The 21,820-nt window shown below is 53.7% G+C and overlaps 1 protein-coding gene across 1 annotated transcript; it reads left to right on the forward strand.

Annotated features, from left to right (window-relative positions):
* Window positions 1-15,953: 15,953 nt before the first annotated feature.
* On the forward strand, window positions 15,954-17,627 carry AZF1 (Asparagine-rich zinc finger protein AZF1; the record flags this gene model as incomplete). Its single annotated transcript, XM_036636973.1, has 5 exons — window positions 15,954-16,613; window positions 16,664-16,813; window positions 16,864-16,917; window positions 16,967-17,140; window positions 17,190-17,627. The coding sequence occupies 5 exons, from the start codon at window positions 15,954-15,956 to the stop codon at window positions 17,625-17,627; spliced, it is 1,476 nt and encodes a 491-aa protein (XP_036498962.1).
* Window positions 17,628-21,820: the final 4,193 nt, after the last annotated feature.

Raw genomic sequence — 21,820 nt, forward strand, 5'->3', positions numbered from 1 at the left:
TCATGTTGACTTTAGGTTGGTCGACTTGGTTACATGACTGTGACATTGGAATCCAACATTGCATCGCCCTCAAGCGTTGCTATTATAACAACACTCACTAAACTCCGTAGGCAACAAAATTTTGCAAGAAAGCAACGAATTTAGAGTTGATTTGTAGAAAACAAAATAAACCAGAGTTAAGATGTAGTCTGGAACCAGAGCTGGTACGATTCTAACACCGATGACCTGAGGCCTTAACAAACACCTCGATCGTGGACTCGAGGAAGGAACGAGTGAAGATCGGATCAAGTACGTCCAGTTTTGTGTTGACATTTCAACCACAGAGTAAATATCCTTTCATGGTTTTAGGGATTCATTGTAACAATATTAATTAAAGTAGTCCAGTATCGCAGACAAACCGCCAGGTCGAGCTTCAACGTCCAGCAAACTATCGCTGATATCGTCGATTGTCAGACACACTGGCTTTTACAGCATGCGAGACTCTTCGACATTTTTCTCGAAAGCTCACCAAGCTTTAATTCATGCGATTGGGTGTCACATCTTAGTATGTCCTCACTTCTATGGGAAAATTGAAGTCCCCTGAAGCCTTGAGACAGAATTAGGCAAGACGAAGCGAAGGAACCGCCCCAAAGTCTTAACATCTTCGCCATTAGATTAATAAACACAGAAGTGCGTAGAGTGATGCAGGATCTCCCTTCTTCTTGACATAATCTACTAATATCAAGAGCGGCAACATCCGTTCCCAACTCATTGAGGCGTAAAGGATCTCCCCCAAGCTACGACCAAGAACATCAAGAAACAACGGAGAAACACGGCCGAGTCCTTAATATAATCAAATCCCCCGAGCGTCCCCCGTTTCATATCCTTCTATTCTTCGATCCAGAGGACCCTTTGTATCTCCTCGATCCTCTTGACGAAACATGACTGACACCCTCGACGATGAGTAGCATGTAGCAGCATGGCCACCGCCACAGATCGCAGAGAAATAACAGCCGAGGCTTGCGAAGTACTTTCAAACTCTCGGCCCTTCTGTCACGCTTCATTTTGGCCGCAATCTATCCCAGATATTGCGGTATATCCCGTCAGCCGCCAGCTGTCAACACGCATAACCTCGAAGTCAGGGGGTGGTGAAGAGGAAGATCAACATCGAATCACGATCAGCCTTTCTCCCAACTCCACTACCACAAAAAACAACTCACCAGTCAAATTTCAAAGCTCATCCACGAAGGAAAAGAAGACCACTGTAAAAACCAATGACACAGACCTGCGCATCCAGTACATCCCACGCTCACAGCTCAGCAGCGGGCGCACCCTTTTCAGTGTCCACTCCGAGACAAGAGATTCACCAGAAAGACACACACACACAAACCCGCACACCCCTCGAAGCCCCCCGTGCGAAACATGGTCCTCTCCTCACAGCAGAAACATCACCTCGGCCGCCGAGACCGACGGATATCATGATCCGTCTGAGATACACCCAACCAGCCAAGCCCACGTCCACGTAGCCAGCCCAGAGAGGCCACTCACACGCAAAACCTAATCTGCTATATCGCCCAATGCCGTGCAAAATCACCCCATCTCACTTGTCACTCAGACAGGAGCACACCCTCTCACCGCGTCCCCTCCCGGCCTCTCCCCGGCGCCCACGATGTCCCCGTGGGTGATCGGAGTGGTGTGAAGGACACGAGACCCAGAGGAAGACAGAAGATACCTCCACCCCCAACGGTCCCTCCCATCGGACGGGAAACCGCATCGGCGCAACCCTCCCCAAACCTCCCACCGCGGAAAGCCGCATTACATGACCGTCCGGGAATGCATCAACGCACCTCCCGCCTTCTCATCTCAATGCGCAAATGCATCTTCCTCGAAGGGTTGCTCCTTCGAATCGGAAGCTTCCAGAGATGCGGACCCAGCGAGAGTCCAGACACACTATGGCCCCCTAAAAGGCAGGCAGGGTCCCCTCTTGGTTACACGAACAAGGCGGAAAAGAAAAGGGGCCAGTCAAGCAATCACGATCCTGTTGCTCTTCTCGGCATCTTCCTGCAGTGATGCGTTGAAAGGAGGGGTAAGTGCAGGATCTCACGAAAACTGTCAAAGTCACGCCGCGTCAGGAGCAAGCAGCATGAGCCGGCAGAATCTGTCACATTTCACAAGATCTGGGGGGGCTGGCTGTCTGGCTGGCTGGGTCACGGTTGGGCGTGATTCTCCCGGGTCGGGGTGTCGTCCGACTCAAGACTGGCCACGTCGGGGCCTGTAAACCTCGTCATTCTGAGCGGTAGAAACGACTTCTTCATCGTCATGTTTCGCGAAGCGCGAGACCGTTGGACCAGTAGCGATGAAGAGAAGGTAGAGAGAAGGTGAGAGAGGGGAGGGGAGTGTGGTGCAGATACAAAGTGTGTGTCCAAACTGTAGCTCGGCGCGATATCAATCGCCAGCCAGCCGTAAGAATCCCCAAAGTCCGATCTGCTACCCAAGCATTCCTCTCCCGATCTCAGACACGCGCGACCACGCAGTCAAAACTACACAAACCCTCATTTCCTCCATTCTCGTTCCACTTATCCCCGCGACTTGTGTCCCCATTAGGCCTGTCTGTCCGTGTGGCCGCCTCTCGAGACATGGCAAGAGAGACATGTTCAGCAGTAAAGACATGTACCCAGTAGAGAGACACATTCAAGAAAGAAGGAGCGGCCAAAGAACCTGCAACACGGTCTCTGAGGAAGAGAGGAAAAAAGAAGAAGGGCGCGGGGCACCAACAGCTGTTGGCATGTTCAACGGCGCGGATCCGAAGCTCCGCGGGGGCGCCACCTACGAAGAGACTTGGACGAGGCTTTGCTTTGCGCAAAAAAAGGTGAGATGTGAGGGGCGAGACCGTCCTAACCCAAGGTAGACAGGCAAGGACAACATCTGCGCAGCTATCCCCAACGTCCTTACCTTGACCACCTGACTCCGAGACTCCTCACTTTTTGGATCCTCCTCCCCCTCATGTACTTCTTGCTCCGCGTGCGTGTCCAAGCTTGGGGGACGGCAGGAATGCTCGAGCAACGGCATCGCAGGACGGCTTGGAACGCCTAGTGGGAGCTTCAATCTTGCCAGCCAGCCATTCACGATACAATGACGGTTGCGCAGATCGCTGAGCTCCCTTCTCCCTTGCCCACCACGCTCGGCTCCAGAACAAATCACGCAAAGCCGTCATAAGGGTCCAGCCTCTAGCGTGGCAAAACTGCCGCTTCACTCCGTAGGGGGCAACTCAATATGGCTCCACGCCGGACGTTCGACGTCGACCTGGGCGGCGCCGAACAAGCATCACCCCTACTCCGAGTCCCCATTCCGTCTCCCGACTACTGATCAACGGCGTACTTGATAGTTGTCATTTTAGCAGCGCAATCCAGTAGAGATTCAGCAGCCGTCCTCATGCGCTGCGCCGCCGTTGGGGGGTTTCCAAAGTCGGAGGCCCATTGACGCAGAACAACGTGAGTCATCTGATATGGTTGATCCAGGGCTGTAGCCAATGGCTTGCAACGGCGACAACTCCGAGTCCCGAGTCCCGGCGTCCCACACACATCGCAGCCTGTCCCAGAAGACACAAAGGAGGAAAAAAAAAAAAAGTGTCCGCAATCGTTGGAATTGCCACGAGGACGGGAAAGCGGGCGGCGGGCTGGCTCCCAGCGAAAACGACAACGTCGCTACCTAGCGGATCGTCTAACTCCACCCTCGCACTCGCCCCCCGCGCGCGAAAGAAAATGTGATTGTGCGACAGAAGCTTTTCGCGGGAGGGAACCCGAACGTCGCGACGAACGAATCTGTAACGGCCCTCTTCCAGATGATCAGGAGTCATGTTCCCCCTTCCTGGCCCTGTCTGTGTCTGTTCCCATGCAACACAGACCGCCTGGAGAGGGGATAGAAGAAAAAACAACGAAGGGACCCAAGACGTTGTCAGGATAACGTACTGCCGTGCTCGTTTATGACAGAGTTTAGGCGCTCGGCCGGGGTTCAATTCGAGGGAAAGAAAAGAGACTCGCCAAAGAAGCCTGTCAATTAGCGGGACCGTTCGCGATGACATCGTCAAAAAGGGTAGCGTGAGGGAAAAAATGAAAGAGGCTTCCTAGTTTCCTCGCTTTGGCCTGCCTAGCTGGAGCTTTCTGCAGCGTCTCGGGCGCATCAGATTGTCGCATTGTCATTCCTCATCTGCATATGGGCTGCCTTACAATCGCGATCTCCCTCTGATGACGGAGGGTCGAGCGGTGGGGAACCGAGGACGTGGGTGATGAGATGACTGATGGGCAAGATGTGATCGGAGGCGAGTGATCGGACGCGATGGTCCAGTATGGAGGTGCCGTTACCATGGGTTTACGACGCAGGACGCGAAGCCTATTGCGAGCAAATTCTGACTTGTCAGTGTCCGAGAGCGCACTGCGTGTGGCCGTCGGTCCAAGTCGACGATTTGAGACTATCGAGAAAGAAGTCCGTTTGGCGTCGCAAAGATTGTTGCCAATCGGCCCCGTGGTCGGCCGCCGGATGCGCTGTGGTTTGGGAACTCGTCCGCCCCTGGGCCATATTTGCTCCTTGGCCTGACTATAGCCTGAGGGGGGGAAAGCCGCTCTCTCCACCTCCGGGCGGGTTTCGGAGTCAGAAGGACGTGAGATGTGCCTCCGGAGGACCTCACGACATGATCGACTGTCCATGCCGGTTGATCGCGTTTCCGTGACCTGTCAGATTTCGATATTGCACGGGATGCGTCCGTGGGCTTTGCGGCCCCGAAATCCCATAAATCGAGTGGCTCGGAGGAGGATAGCTGTTTTGGGAAATTGGGCCGCGATCAAAATGGAAGAGCTTGCGAAAAATGCTGCATATGTTGGTAAGGGCAGATCTCAGCCTTCTCGTCACATATCACATTCTCTCCTGCACACAAAGCGAGGAAAGAAATAAAAAACAAAGACCAAAGTCATAAAGGACCCGGCCCGGCTCCACTGCAGCATGCCACAGGCGCCATCCTTGTGGGCTGGAGCATCAGAGTCGAGATCTGAGGTGGGACGGGCGCTCTCACTGGCCTTTAGGACGTCCAGAGATGACCGGGGTGCCTGGACGCTCTGCCTGGGATTTCGGAATTGGCCCTGGTACTTGCAGCGTTCAACCCATGCTGCGCAGCTGGCCCAGCGATCCAGCTTGGTCTCGGTTAGGAAAAGTGCGTAGATCACACTGCCTGCCGGGTGGGGTGCGACGTGCGAGAAGAGGCGGGTTGAGATATCCCATCGTCGTGCTTGGGAATGAAACATTCCCATCTGCGCGACTGGGCGAGGCTGGTCCACCACCCCAAGGACCTAGCCACCGCAGATGTCGTCCAAGGCCCGTCCATGTCGTCAATTTGATCCGGGGGACCACTCGATACAAGGTCATCCCTTCGTTATCGGGCAATCGACAGCGGCTAACACATCGGACGAGACCTCCGGACCTCCCACTGACTTTGCGCTCACCTTTCAGCAAGCCAGTCGCAGATGGGGAACAGAGAGAACAGAAAGATCTCATATGTCAGATGCCTTGGTGGATGCTCAGACACCGCTCGATACTCTGTCAGGGATACCCTCACCTCCGTGTCTCACGCCCTCTCTCAACAAAACTACACATCACTTCTCATCCACGGCTTCGTGAAAATGAACATGAGTCGGGCGTTTTGTCCACTCGCGAATGGCCGGCCGCAAGACGGCGACGACGCCTGTGAGCGGTGCTAATGCCCGTGGACGATATCGTGATCATGCCCGACATTCGACTGAAGTAAATGTCGCCCGGACACAGGTTGCGCGGCTTTCGCGGCGACATCAAGCGCAATACCATAAAGCGATTAAGACGTCGATCAGATCTATCCATAGTAATGTGGAAGCTCCGACCAGGTCCAGTCCTGTTCCCATTGGGTGCATCTGGCAACCCGGCCAGTTCGAAGCCTCAATTCAGATCCTCGGTGCCACGATCTCACCAAGTAGAGAAGAAAAGAGCCGGTGTGGGTTGCCGCTCCCCTGGGACTCGCAACCTCGAAGCAGCTGACCGCAAGTGGGCGAGGAAAGCCGCCACAGGACTGGGTGTTTTGACGAGAGCAAGCCTCTGGCGTATCCTTTATGGCTTAGACCTCAAGTCAAGGCACTTGAGTCGAGACTCCCGTGATCTGCCTCAGCCCCTCCCTGTCCACCGGGACTGCTACCATCGATCTGCGGAGAGGTTGGAAGAAGAAAGGATGGTATCGTCTGCGAATGACTGAGTGGCCAAGTTAGGCCCTAATGCGCCCCTTGCAGTCGTGGCTAAGGAATGGGCGAGTCTCGGTACGTGCGGATGCACCCAGATCAGGTCAGCCCAGTGCCCACAGAGGCCCGTCTCAAGCCCCTGGACCCTGAGCAAGTCCCAGTCGATGCCCAGCGCGCTGCCTCTTTACCTCAATCAATAGGCGCGTCTTCTCCAGCTTGCTAGCCCAGCTGTCATTCATCGGAACATTTGCTAGGGACGTTCTTGCAAAATATCAGCTAATATAATGCTGGGCGTCAACAAACGGAGGTTGCCGGCTGTCCCAACGGCCGAGAAGGTATGCCCGGGAGGCAGTGCCGGTATTGCCATGTTTCAAGCAGCCTGAAATAGACGGATGTCATGAGATGCAGGCGCCATGGGAAATGGCTTGTTGAGGTGGTTTGCCCATCTCGATCGGTCGACAACTCCAGTCTCCTCATTATCAGATCTGCTCGCCAGCAATCGCATGGGCTCGGGGAAGTTCATTGCTGGAGAGTGTTTCTGGGTGGGTTCGATACTTATCGCCTGAAGCTCAGGCCGGCAATTGATAAGTGACGACAGACCAGGCCGAGTTGTACTTGCGAAAGTAAGGAGGACCTCGCCAGTGAGGAGCCTTGCAAGTGTCAACTGAAGAAGGGGAGGCTTGGTCTAGGTCAGTAATGACGCGCCTCTTGGCTGTTTACTGAACTTACCAGGTCACGCTGACTCTCTTGCAGTGAGGACAACCACGTTGCCTGCGAAAGCCGAAGGGGCCATGTCCTGGTTAGCGGGTCGAGCACCCTGCTTCCCCGGTGCCTAACAAGCCCATTCTGTCACCCTTGCGACGTGACCGCGCTTCCCCCAACCAAGTTAGGTAGTCAACTTGGGAAATACATAATGCTCCAAAAAGTTGAGATGTGATGGCAAAGGTTGAAAATTTGCAATGATTCCACAGAGACGCAGAGGCATCCACAGTGATCTTAGAAGCGCACAAAGGGGCCAGCGCGATTGCCGATGAGAGAATGGGCGGTGGCCGTGAGCGATCGGAAAGCGGGCGAAGAGTTGGATCGGGGCCTCTTCAGCTTTGTCGTGTTCGTGGAACCAAGTTGCCGCGCGGCAACCGGGGGAAAATGCCCCATTTCGAGCATTCCCATCGCAATCCAACGTGACGTATTTGGGTATCACAGACCGTGACAGGGCCCCATGTGACCGTCGTCACTGTGCTGCTGTAAGGTTGCCGGTCGGTCGTCGGTTAGACAGTAGATGTCGGGGTCTGACGGTCGCGACTCAATCGTTGTAAGGCTGAACAAAGGAGGCGTACGGATTAGGTGCGCCGTTTCGTTCCAGTTGGGAAAGTTCCAGCTTCTGGTTGTTTTACCTGGGCTGATTTCTGGAATGACCATTGTTCAGTGGCCCCAGATTTACCCGTCAGACAGAACATGGAAGCGCTGCTGGCCCAAAAGGGCCCCGCGATAAAGGCCATTGGAATGAATCCAGGCCCAGTAGAGTGGATGAGGATCCATCATCCATGTGCCTTGGAATGATGAGATAATTCTGGAGAAGATGGACGATTGTGGTCATGGCCGCGAGTACGAGCTTGAAGTCGACTGGTTACAAAAGTTACGCCCGTAGGCTCCTCCGTCACTCTTGCGAGACTGCCCCTGTCCTGTACTTGCAGCAGCAGCAGCAGGCAGTAGGTGTGACAGCCGAAAAAAAGATTTTCTTCGGCTGGGAGATGACAGGACTGATTGCAGACATTGACAGCGCATGGAAGCCGGTTTGATAAGCTTTTCGGATGCATGGAATCATTCCATTTGGCAGAACTGGCCAGGCACAGGGCTTCCACGTTTGGCTTTGGTGTCGGCCTTGGTTCCTCGTTAGACGTGTGTCGTCGCTGAGGCTGTCGCCACTCGTTTCGGGACGGCTCGTTGTTAGGGCCACGATGCTTTTCTGCCGATGGCATTCTTAGATTGGCAGCGATGCGAACCAGAAGTTTAAACTCTTGGTTGAAGTTTAATTTCTCTGCGGTCCCGTTGGAATCCAAGTAGCAATACCGCTAAACTGAGCCACCATCCGGCGTCCTTGGTTTGAGAGCCTGTGCCGCAACAAGCCCGTAATCGCACCGCGCTCGTAGGACACGAGTGAGGTGGGTTCAGAGAAAAGGGGTTCTTGTTTGTGGATATGAGCTATTCGTAAGAGCTGTTGGTGATTGGTGTGCCCTGGTAAAACCATTGGTAGTGGTAGCCGTCATTTGCCGATTGTGCATCGTGCCCTGGTTTTTGATGGTCACCAATAAGTGAATGAGAGATGACGACGTCCCATTGACATCAATATCATCTCCTCCTCAGGGGTAAAACGCCTGCTTGAGTTTCCGGCTAGGCAGCAGAAGCGAAGAAAGACTGAAGCAGACATTGAAACATCCTACACCCGACTGCAGAATTAAATTTGCCTTGTCATTGGCGGAAGGCTGTCTCGGCCACTCTGAGCACCAGCTTGGCTTGCAAAAATGGCTGGTCTCCGATTCCTTGTCGTCAATTTAGCTCTTCAGTTGGATGTGCCGTCCGCTAGTTGGTCCGAAATGGCGCCTCAGCGGCGACATTTTGACGTGGTGCTGTTCGTCCGTGTACTCCGACCGGGCCGGTGGTGGTATACAACCGCCTAGTGCGGGATGACGCTCCCGCCTTTAGTGTCAACGGATTCCCGCCTCCCGTGGCTCATTGCCCAGTAACCATCGGGAAGCTGGAAACGACCTGCCTTGGCGAGGGTGAGCTTGGTAGTGGTGGTGGTGACGGCAGTCTTGCAGTATGCGCTCGAATGAAATCTGTTCAAAGTCCGTCATCCTGATCTCGCCCGCGGGTTAGTTCCAAGTTGTCACCTCCGGCGGTCCCTTGCTGGCTGCCACACTGCTTTCCTCCCTCTCGGAGACGGTGCCTGATTCCGTTTGACATGGAGCGGCACCCAATAGCATAAATAAATTCAACCCGGGGGATCGCCCTTCAACCGCAGTTCTGGGACGTGTGCACGGATCACGGGAGTGCACGCCTGCAGCCTGGCTAAACCAGTTCTGGCTGGCGTGCTGTCTGGGCCACTTCAGCTCGTCGTGATGCTTGTTAGCTTGCGCTGTTGACGCGCCTGCCGTGGCCCAGATTGAACAGCGCCCCTTTCCCGACAGCATGGATCGCGATGAGCTCGTCCGGGGTCTCGCAGCCACTAAGTTGGAATGTAGCCACGAGCACACTGGATTTGGGGTCGAGGCGTGAGGCAGCCTTCAGTCTGTCATCAAAGGCCGCTGGTTTGATGGAACGCAGCCCCAGCCTGCTGCTTTGACCCCAAACAGAAGGGATGGCTGTCATCTAATCCATCTCCGTGAAAAAAAAGCCTGATCGACTTGAAGCCCAACTCCTGGCAGACTGACCGGAGTTGGCCTTTTTCGGGGGACCCGATCGAAATTCGCTGGCCTCCGTACTCTGTAGTCTGTCACTTTCTTCAGGTTGGCGTAGATGACAGACGAGCCATTCAATTCATAGCGTCCTGCAGTGCTGTTCAGTAATCCGTGGGTCCCTGGAGTTAGTGGAGAACTAATTCCTCATCAACAAGACGTGAGGTCCGTGGTACCCTGATGCTGAGCATGTCGAAACGTTGCCGACTGGCCGATTGTTACGGATGAGCGTAGGCTGCCAGCATTATGTGCCAAATGTATCCTTCGTAAATTTCGAACTCGACATGCCTTAGGGACGGTCTGTCACCTTCTCCAGCCCAGGTTGCCGGGCCGGCTGGATGCGGCAGAGGCGACGTCGTTACTTGTCATACGCCGAACAAGCGATTAAGGAGCCTGCTAACACCAGTAGGAGTCATTTGGAATCGCGCGCTCCAATCATGTAAGTTGATTCTGTCGCTTTTTCAGCCACCAACTGGGAGTCGCATTGGCCGTGGCTGAACCCATTCCGGCCGTTCAGTGGTTTTCCCGCACCAAGAAGACTGTACGCCTGGATTGACAACACTATCTAGAGCGTTCCATTCGTATGCGTTTCGTAAGACGCAGCAACCCTGGTGGGCCAATCCGAGTATCAATTCGTGCGGCGACTGATTATAATATGGCGTACGAGGCTTGCGAGGGTAGTTTCCAGGAAGATGGAGTGTTTGAGATTGAAGACTGGGTATGGAGGTTGTAGTGCAGCAAAAATATGCCCGCCAAGACCGCGGAAGTCTTCCCAAGGTCGATTGGACTGTGACCAATATGATATGTGACCAAAATGCATGTGAGTGATGATACACGGGCATTTTTCAGCAGAGCAGTTCTGCGACGGATAGCGCTCGCTGACTATGCAGGCCAGTGATGGAAACCAGATGATCCAGTCCATTAGCGTTGCCCGTGATCGATACCTCCCGATATGGAAATGCCGAATAGTAGCGGGTGTCCTGTTAGGGACAACGATCCATAGCTTCGGAACAGTTGTGGGCAACATAATGGGAAGCAAAGCGGACGGCAAGCATGCTCGAACTCGACGTTGAATGAGAGTGCGCAGCTTCGAGTCGGCGAGAAGAGGTATGCGGCTCCGTAACTCAAAAAGTTTAAACGTCCACAAGTCCATAACGGTTTAAGCATGGCAAAGTGGTGTTGCTCGTGAATGCCATGTCTTTGCGTTGCTTGCTTTTGCTGTGGTACCGCCAACGGGTGTGGAATCATTCCTGAGGGGTAACCGCGAACCAGTGTGATTAGTATCGCCGATCCCACCCTGAATATATCTGCATAGGCTGCATAACCCGTCATATCTGGTCAAGTCGTTATGTATTGCCTGTAACGAGCTGTTCTCGAGTACTGGTTTGGTGCTGTGAGCTGAGAAAGTCCTACCCAGTTGACGATATGGTTACGTTGCCAACAACCAGACAACTTGGAGCTGTACTTGCTTAACTTGTCGCAGATCAGATTCCTGGTAAAAGGAAATGATCATCGCGGATAGTTGCAGACACAGGAGGCCAGTAAGCGAGCTTGATTTGTCTGCAACTCAATAGCAGTAAGGCCGAAGGGTGGAACGCGCAATGGCGCGGCAGTAGGCTGGCCATCCGGCGACGGGTCTCTGCCATGTAAACGAGACCCCTTGCGTGCACATTAATCCATTCCAGCCATAGTGTCTGAATAATAGCCACGCACAATACATATGCCAAACCGAACCGCGAATGAAGGCGTTGACAATCATACACTGTCACCGTTTGAAACATTGGCGAAGTGCGCCTCGGAATATCGCCGAGGGGAAAATAATATGAAAAGAGGACGATTGGGACGTTGATTTCGCCTGCAGTTGCCCACATTGATGACGGTGGGACGACGTCCCATGGGATTCATTGACCCAATGTCGAGAAAATTTTCGACGATAAACCCGATGCGCGGCGTCAGATTGCATTGTTATCGTCGTGCAGCTATGGGCCGGATCAGACCGCGTATATTTGCAGTTTGTAGGAGACTGTTATTCCCTCTTTGCAACGTAAAGGGCAGCGTCGGGCAACCGAAGCTGCGATTCTTATGGAGCTAAACAACAGAGCCAATCTGAGATCCATGGTCGAACAGAGGCCCAGACAGATCGCAAGGCCAGGTGGAGGAGAGGGGCCACCGGGGACCACCGGAGACGGCACACCCCTGGATTCCGATTACGATGTGAGTTGCGAAAGCGCTGCAGGCTGCACTCTGCCTTCTTTTCCCCCTGCTTTTGCAGCAGCTCGGAGGTTTTGATGCAGAAGGACTTTTCCAAGGTGCCATCAGTCGACTCCGGCCGCCGTTCCCACCCGCCGTGGATCCCGTGTAGCGCAAGGTGAATCCAGCCTTGGACGGCCAACACCGTAACCGTAAGCGATCCGTTGGTCCGTCCGGCGAGGGAAAAGAGACTTTGCAGTGCTAACTGGTGGTGGTAAACGTAGGTGCAGCCGGACATCCAAGAGACGGAATGCCATATGAGGTCCCCAACTCTGGCTGCTATATATTCCAAGAACCGCACCGGTCCATTGAGGTTGTTGAAAGGCGAAGAAATGGGCATGGAATCATTCGCTCTCAGTGCCCTTCTCTGCCGAGCTGTTGCCGGGGTTTACGGACGGACGACAGGAAGGGACCCCGGGTAGGTGGCCGGCTCTGTAGTGATGCCAAGTAGGAGGGTGGTATAGTGACAGTTCGGTTGAGGAGGCAGAGGTCGAGACTCCAAAACGGACAGGCAAAAAGGGCATTGTTGCGAGCTGTCAAACACCAATGGCGCCGGGGTGGGTGCGAGGGTGAGGTGACAGTGACAGACGGGTTTGACGGGCACGGTTGACGGGCAGTGGGGAATACGCCACGCAGCCTCGTGGTGGTGACGGGAGTTGGGAAATGAGGCGGGAGGCGGAAGGCGGGCGTGATACGAGGCGCTTAACAGGAGGTGGCGGCGTATACCCCTGGCCTGGCCGGTTGAGGGCTTCCGTTGAAGGCGACTTGAGGTGGACGAAGGTACCGATCGTCAGTCAAGATGGTGCCTTAACTCGGTCCCGAACTGAGGCTTTCGGTTTCGAGGCGGCGAGGCAGTGGCGGAAGGCAGGGCTGGTGAGCCTTAATGGCCAGCCTATGGCGATGATCACCCAGCGAGCGTAGCTCCTTGCACCTGGGACCTGGTTGGCATCGCCAGGAGGGCCCAATGCCAAATGGTGACAAACACACAAGAAGCGTGTTTGTCGTTTGGCAGGCAAACAGCGGCAGACGCCAGATTGGGAAGTGCGGCTTGTGTATTCTGCGGGTGGTGCAATTTCTTTAGGACGAAAATAAGTGCTGACGGTTTGAGGTTCCGACTTCATCCTTGAACGGGCCAACGAGCAAACGGAAGATTGCCCAAGGGACCTGGGGGGACTTGGGGACCAGCCCGAGGAACTGGCACTGCAGCAACGCAGAAAGAGACGACGGGATGTGTCTGGCTGCTGCCGGCTGCTGCTGGTATTGCTTCTGCTGCTGGCGACGCCTTGAAATTGAGAACTGGTGGTCAAGGTTGCGAGAGGATTCCCGGGTGTGGCTTTCGACATAGCCATTGCTGCATATTGCACAGGTAGGTAGGTGGTAGGTCGGTATGAAGGTGTGAGGATAGACGTTCGCCAGGCAAGTGCAATGAGAACTGGATGAGATGGGAAGTACCGTGGGTAGGTCCGTCCGTAGGGGACCGTAGGACCTGGAACTGGAGCTGGGCGGGAGCTTGGGGCAGAACTCGACCCGGCACCGGCACCTCAGGGGCGTGCAACGACACCCGCGTGCCTTCCCTTCCTTGCGCAGTGCCTGAGGACGGTACGTATCTAGATTTCACCTCGTCTACCAGGTGGAGTACGTGCCCAGAAATCTTCCCATTCCCCACTCACAGCAGCTGCAGGCGGGTATCCACTGCATCTGGGTGCACCTCTGGGCAAGCAGGTAAGGTACGTACCGCTGCGTCTGCGTCTGCGTCTGTCTGCGCCTGCGGTGCCTTGCACCTCGCACCTCGCACCTCGCACTCGACCACTTCCCACCCCATCACCATCACCTTCAACTCCATCGACATTTTACCTGCCACACCCCTCCCCTTCCTCTCTTGGGTGCCAATGGGATTTCCAGTCCCTCCCTGCCGTCAGTCCCGCCCGCCTGCACCAAAAATTAAGAACCCAGCGGTCAGGGAACCCCTTGCCGTGATATCCTGGTCCTCTGCTTCTCCGTCGTCCATGTCTGACTTTGCTAGACATTTTTACTGCGCACACAAGAGACACTCTGGAAACCCATGTTCACGCCTTCAACTTGGCCTTTGGCCAACTGTTGCGTTAGGTTGTTAGACTGCTGCCGAGTCCTCACCTCGGCGCTGCCCTGTCTTCCTCTACGAAACTTGCCTCATGGAGACTCCTGCTTGCTATCCGACCAGCATCTTTGCAGCTCATCCTGCTGGCTGACCAACACAGCCTTCTGCTGGATTGCCATGGGCATCAACACCGTCATCGCCATCACCGATCGACCTCACCCGTGACCTAACCTCCGCCCTACGTACGAAGACATGCCTTGTCAACCATCTTATCTCCGCCCCAGCTCGATTCACTGGCTGTACGATGCCCTCGCGTCCTGTCAGGTACGGGAAACCACCAAGGCACCATCACTCTTCATCATCCTGAGCAACATCCAGATGACCATCTCGATGCCAGGTAGCCCTGGCTGGTGCGTGGCGCGCATTCCTCCATCGTCCAAAGCCTCTTGGTATTGCGTGTCTATCAGGATCGATATCTCTCTCTATCTCTTCTCACATTGTCTTGACGCCTTTAGAAAGTCCCTCTGCTACCTTCCCCTGCCTCGCCTTGCCGTCCGGCTGCAACATCAGAGCTCCCGGCGATCCTAGCCTGCGACTAAAAGCAATCATGGCACCCCATTTGGGCGAGATCTGGCCTTCACCCAAGTGGGATGTCACTATGGTGCACCTCGAAGAAGAATAAGCAAAGAGGCTTCGAGCCCACGGCAACCAAGCAAAACTCCAGAACCGACCAGAGATGCACAGGGCTCTCTTTATTTGAAAAATCCTGAACATGCTTGTTTCAAACTCTCACCACCCGGCTGCCAATCCTCATCCCCCGCGTCGTAGTGATCGGACGGGTATCGAAATCACGAGAACTCGACTGTCGTCGTCTGAAGACGCTGTTCGAGGTACAACCACGGATACCAGTCCCCTGTTCCCCTGATCCAAGCTTAAGCCAAGTGGCCAGCTCTCTCCAGTACAGCCCATATTTACAGAATGTCTCATTCCTTTACTTGAGAACCCGAGGTGGCCAGATCGACTGCTTTTCCCCTCAGTTCGATCAGTCCGAGAACCGTCCTTCTACCTAAGCTGGGACGGCGGATTGGTGATTGGGTTTTCGTCCTCAGCTCCTCTGGGAACGCCAGTCGCCGTTCGCCGCCGCCTCCACCATCTATGGACTTGAGCAGTCAGTCTATTAGCCTCTCTCTCTCTCAGAGACATGAGTGCATCCCACACTACCTCTTGCCTTACACTAGTCGCAGGCATGGACATGGCGCCTCTCCCACCACTCCCACCCCCAAGACCATGACCTACCCCTCCCCTCCCCTCCCGTCTTTCGCCCACCCTGGACGACCAGGACTTGAGCTCGTCTACGAGTACCTCGACAGGGCCTTGACCCGCCCAGCGCCCATGCAGTCTCCCCCCTACCCCGGCTTTCTGGATGTCCTCCGTCTTGCTAGTTGTAGTGGGGGTCGATTTCCACCAAACCTCCATGTTCTTGTTCTGGCCGTCAACTATTCTTTTTCTCAAGCAGCCCACTCTTTGGGTCCTGCTGGTCTCGCTTTCGATGCATGTATATTTAGTGCTAAGATCTCCGGGAACCCAATCCAGTCGATTGGCTTCGGAATACAATCTGACCCTAGCAGCACATCAACCCATCCCCTCCGGAGCGTGTATACGTCCTTCTGCCTTCCCAGGTCTATAACTACATACATCCTCCTTTCTTTCTCCAGCCCACGAGATCACGAACCTTGATTCCTCGAGTCATCATCTTTCTACTCTATTCACTCCTTCCTTTTGATATATTCCACCGACTCACCCTCCTTGTCTGCTCCTCATCCTTCTCTTGACCCAGACCAGGAATTATTCAACTTGACACCGTCCACCATCACCTCAACCACCAAATCAGTAAACATCCTGTGCCATATCACCACGCCATAACCGCCTGGCTTCATCCCAATGGCCCTCACGGAATCACCAGCCGCACCCCAGGCTTGGGGCCGTTGGCAGCAGCATCATGCTGCCAACGAATACGCTATGATGGATAATTCGAACTTTGTGCCCTACGATGCGAGGGCGGCAACGACTGCCCCAATGAACGGCGCCATCATGGCCCCTCAGTACATGGTCGGAAACCATTACGGCGTCGCCTCTATGCCTAACATGGGACACCCGTGCCCGACTCAGAACCACTTCGCTTACGCCCAATACGACTCCCCTCCTACCAACATGAACATGCCTTTCCGACTTCCCGCGCAGCAGGAGCGCCAGATGATGCCCATCGCGGCACCTGAGCATGAGGTTCCTCGCGCCAGCTCCTACCCTCAGGAGAGCCCTTCGGCCCAGAACGACCGCCACCGCAGCCCTTCAACCAAGAGCGAGACGAAAGCTAGCAACCCGAAGACACCTCACCCCCTCAACACCAAGGACATCAAGTACAACAAGCCCACCAGTGCCGAGACGGTTAACTTCACTACTGCCATTGACACTCTCATGAAGGCGATCCAGAAGAGAAACGACTCGGAAGACATCGTGAAGGGCGTGCCTGAGATCGAGAAGGTTGTCAAGCCTGAGCCCAGATCTCCTCGTCCCCGGCCTGCACCCCAACCCACAGTCCAGGTACGTCTCAGAAAGATCGAACAATTTCAACACTTTCTGACTTTCAACAGGTTGTGACACAGGTCGAGACTCCCACAGAGTCGTCGGATGCGCCGAAGCCCAAGAAGTACATTTGCGACGTGGATGGCTGTGGCAAGAGTTTCTACCAAAGCACTCATCTCGATACCCACAAGCGCGCCCACACCGGAGAAAAGCCTTACGTAGGTGCTCATTGCTCTCTAGCTATCCGCTTCATCCTAATCCATCATAGGCATGCAACTGGCCGCGATGCGGACGCACGTTCTCGCAGCCCGGGAACCTGAAGGTGAGACTCTTTCGTGTACGACCAAACGACACTAGCTGACTCCCAAAAGACACACATGCGCCGTCACACTGGCGAGAAGCCCTTCCGCTGCGAGCAGTGCAGCAAGGTTTTCGCTCAGCGCGGCAACCTGCAGACGCACATGGCTACCCACACCAATGCCAAGCCCTTCGTTTGCAAGCTTGACCAGTGCAACAAGATGTTCACACAGAGAGGCAACCTCAAGGTATGCAATCCTTTGGATATGTCAGGAACAGCTTCTAATCAATGAACAGAACCACCAAAACAAGTATCACGAGAAGACGCTCATGGAGCTGACCGACTGGATCGTTTCCCTCTCTGATATCGATGGCCTCTCTGACGAGGACCGAGAGATGTACTGGTACTTCGCCAACCTTTACAAGAACAGCAACAAGGGTATCAAGGGTCGCGGTAAGGACCGCAGGGTTAGCAACGCCAACCGCGTTTCCAAGTCCCGAACCGCCCCTTCATCTTATCCCGTCAAGCGGGTTCCCGGCCCTACCAGCCTGGCAGCATACAGCTCCAAGCGCCTTCCTCCTCCGGAGCAATACGTGCACCACCACCAGCACGGCTACGACGTTTACGACACCGACATGGACCAGTCCTCGAGCGCCAGCAGCCCCAGGTACGACGGTCTTCCTCCCGCCTACCGCGACCGCATGTACACGCAATCCACCCACGCGATGTACTGAGTCCCCCACTGGCGGGAGCGTCACACGGCAACACGGCTTCTCGAATGAATAAACGGAAATGATTCAACAAGGGAGATACCACGGGAACGGTACGGAGTCAAAAGATGAGAAAAGCAACGAGACAACCTGCCACATTCGGAAAAGAAAAAAGACCACAGGCGCATCTAGGTGACGGGGAAGATTTCCTCAACGGCACGCTTCGGAAAAGAAGCGTGATTTTCATTATTGGTAATTCTTGGGCTGGGAGGTTGTCTGAATATTTGTTTCCTGTCTATTTCTTTGGCGTCATATATCTTCACCCTTTCCCTCTTTGCCCTCTCCTCGAGAGCGGCGCACGTCTTATTTTTTCCCTTCGATCATCTACTTTTGCGGTCAAGGTTGTATTTTCATCATCGGAGAGTGTACGAAGGTGCAGAACGTGGCTGTTGAGCGGTTCATCATTCTTTTCTTTCTGACAATCTTTCCACTGAAAACATTGTCTATACCTTTTTCTCTCTCTTTTACAAACGTTTTTTATACGGAGTGGACATATTTTTACGGGTCACGACTGAGAAAGGAAAATGGAGGGGATTGCATCACGGGAGTTATTAGACAACCACGGGATCGGGATGAGTGTGATTTGACGGTCAACGGTGTACTGGGAGGGCATTCGCATCAGAGTTACTAGACTCTACAGAGATACCCTTGGGAAAGATGCACGGCGGGCGGACGCCAGGAAACGGGGATCGGACAGCGTGGCAACACGATGGGGGACTCGAGGAGTTGGTTCAAGCGTTGAATTTTCTGTTTGTTGTTTTATTTCTTCCCCAGTCATTTCCCGTTTGTTGTGCGAACGATTGGACCGATAGGAAGGATCCCGAGATCATGCACCCCTTGCTTGCAGCGGCGGACGCATGACATGTACGTACGAGAATTAAGGATTATTGATACCAGACCTACCAACCACATAAAGACATACATGATTACTATTTGAAAAGATGCTTGAACAGACCTTTCTCAAACGGGACAAGAGGATTCGATGCTTGGGCTGCAATGCAGGTCTTTACGCTGGCCAGCTGTATGTCTCGCCCCAAATCCTGTGTGATGTCGGTTCGCCGGGTAGCTGGGGACAATCCGGAGGCCCCCTCCGCCATCTTCACGCCAACATGACACGTTGGTGACGGTATAGCCTTGGCCCTTGGAGAGTCTATGGAGGTGCCTTTCTTGCTCGCTTGCTGTCACATCACAGACTAAGCCTTACCGAATCAAAGCCGAAAAACTACGACTACATCGGGAAACGAGCCCTGAATGTGCTGTGGCAAAGAAGCGGTCTGCGGCTGCACGACACAACACTCCCGCACTTTGGAGTTTTTTTTTGGCGCAGGCAAGAGGAGAAAATCTCCCTCAGAGGCTGGTTGGCATAGGTCGGAGATTGCATGATGATGGCATTGGCTGCTGTGTGGCTGAGGATAGCCGCGCTTCTAACTGGTCCTGGTCCCTGATTCAGACTGGCTGGGGTTGGAAGCGTTGGTGATGGTGGTGAAGGGGAGGGGGGAGTGCACATCGGACTGTGAGTGCGACCAGAGGGGGGCCCAGCCAGGCTGGCGGAGAAGGGAGTGCCTTTCTGCACATCCTGCGCGGGAGACGAAAAAAACAAACGAAAACGCAGGGGAGGGGTGCTGGTGGGAGGGGGAGGTGTGTTGCTGCTTGTTGCATGTCCTGCAATGGAAGGCCAGCCTGTTTGTATTGGATGCTGCAGGATGTTGGGTGAACCCCCACATACCTAGTCAGGTACATACGTACATGGCCGGCCATTTTCTTTTCGTTTGTTTTTTTCCTACCCGCCTCCGGGGGGCATCTTTGGGGTAGTAGCAGTAGGAGATTAGACGCGGGTGTGTGTGTGTGTGCAAATTAGAACGATAGGTTGTCTCGGTGTGCCTGAAGAGAAGGGGATTAAAGAGAGACATTTTTCTACCCGTCCTCGATGCTACTGTGCCGTGTGCTCTTGGCTCTTCTAATTCCCGAAGGCAATTAATCAAACGAAAGAAAATAATCCCCGTTCCCCACGCACGTAACTAGCAACTGCCGCAGACCATGTGGTGTGCCCTCTGGATTTTCTGTGTGTGATTTGCACGGGTTTCGCACGAATGCGACGTCACGGAACTGAACCCTGCAGCGTAGGAAGACGAAGGGGAGAGAGTAGGCGGGCGAGGATGGGACATGCATGAGCGGGAAACTCCACGCGCCTGTTGGAGCCTGATGCTAATGCTGCCGGTGCCGCTGATGGCTATTTGTGTTTATCACTCTGTGTCTCACCGAAAGTCACCGCGAAATATTGATCAGGAGGACTGGTCTCTTGGGCATCAGCGCCCCGGTCTGGCCCCCTCTCTAACCCGGAGAGCAATGGTTCCTGGCTTAAGATAGGCACGTATATGCAGCATGCAGACTGTAGCAGGAGGAGCATCGTGTTTTTTGAGGCCAGAAGCTTGTTGGATGAGGGGGATACGAAGGGGATGGGGCCAGAGGAGGATGGATGACGCGACCGGGCCGCGGTCATTGGCTGTCAGCCTCGGTGTGGAATAGAGCACCGCGGTTGAAGGAGTCTTTGCGCAGGAACATGGTGGCGGGTGTATTGCGGGATGAGCATCCGTTCATCCTAGGCGTTGGGGTTTCGGATTTTGGATTTGGCATTGCCCTCTGGTCCTTGTCGGTGATGCCGACGTTATGGGAACCCCTCTCCACGTGCGTTCTTGACAAGACTCAAAAAGCAAAACGGTAAGGGACTCTGAAAAGAAACAGATAACGAGATGCTAGCCTACCCTGGCCACTGTCAAAATACGAAGGGGGAAAAGTGCCTAAATCGAATGCGAATGTGCCCAAGAAAAAATCCGCATCAACCGTCGTCATCGATATTTGGATCCCGTCCGGTGTTGGTCCGGATATTAGAGAGTGGGAGTCGGGATGGCAGGACAACTTGCCACATGCCAAGTCTGAAACGCGCGGCAACGGGTTCGGATAAAGATCAATGCTGAGGTAATGTAACGGTTACGGTCGAGAGGAACGGGGGGGATGCAAGAAATGCAGCGTTAGGCGAAAGAAAAAAAAATATTTCGTCCCAAGTTCCTAAACGTCCATTGTTAAAGGTTGCAAGCGGGAAGGCCCGCGATGGAGATCCTCGGTGTGTGGGGTGTGGTTGCTTTCCGTCCCAGATTGAGTTTCGCTAGTGTCAAAAGGCAAAACGGCGACGTTGGAGGTTGATCCAACCTCCGTTCTAGAGAGAACCGTATTCAAAGATGCAATTCTTTGGTCTAATTCATGTGTGATTACTGAGACTATGTCTATCCTCAATGAAATCTCGTCAGGTTTTGATGTTGTGCGGACGGCGTCTTTGACAACTGATCATGAAGGATTTAACAAGGGTTAGGGTTAACTCACAACACAGAGGCAAAAGGAGTTGTTGAGTTGGTGTTGAATCTACACCCAGAAAGATGCAACGCTGAAACACATCAGATGATCCATCAGTGAGATATGACTACGTCAAACTGATGCTTTGCAGTAGTGGAGCTCAAGCTACCCACCCGGCATCACAACTCACCACTCGAGGTGTTCAACCGATAAGTCTCCAGTAATCGTGTCAGTAATGAAAAACGACCATGCTAGTTCATTTCAGTCGGAAACATGAATCTGCAATGCATGATGACTTGCGGCACTGGAATTTCCAAATGTTACTCCGGTAGGGGGTAAATCTAACTCTGTCACTTGTTCTAAAATCAAGTCACATCGACCAGACACACAATACAAAGCGATCTGAGAGAACAGACTTTTGATGTTCAATAACGCAAACTCTAAACTTAAAATCAACTACCTCTCCGTTGTCTGACTTATTTGAGCAGATTACAGGTCTTCTTTTCGCTAAGCCATTTTCAACCTTCCCTCTTCGCAAGGGCATTCTGAGGTCATTCTGTCAGGTCATCTATGATGCTTGGATACTCAACCAAAATTTAAATGGAGTACTCTGTGCATTCACATGATGATAGAAAATCACGAAGACCACTCACCTGATTCAACTACAGTCATATTATATTGTTTGAGAATACCAATAAGTGATCAGACACAAACATGTTTTAGCAGAAGCAATTGGTCTCATTATGCGGGTCGTGACTCGTAACGATCAACTGTGTAGTCGCTCCTCAGAACTCACAACTCACATTCCC

This window comes from Colletotrichum siamense (genome assembly GCF_013390195.1).
Source record: "Colletotrichum siamense strain Cg363 chromosome Unknown KSG_Cg363_contig03, whole genome shotgun sequence".
NCBI classification, from domain to species: Eukaryota; Fungi; Ascomycota; class Sordariomycetes; order Glomerellales; family Glomerellaceae; genus Colletotrichum; species Colletotrichum siamense.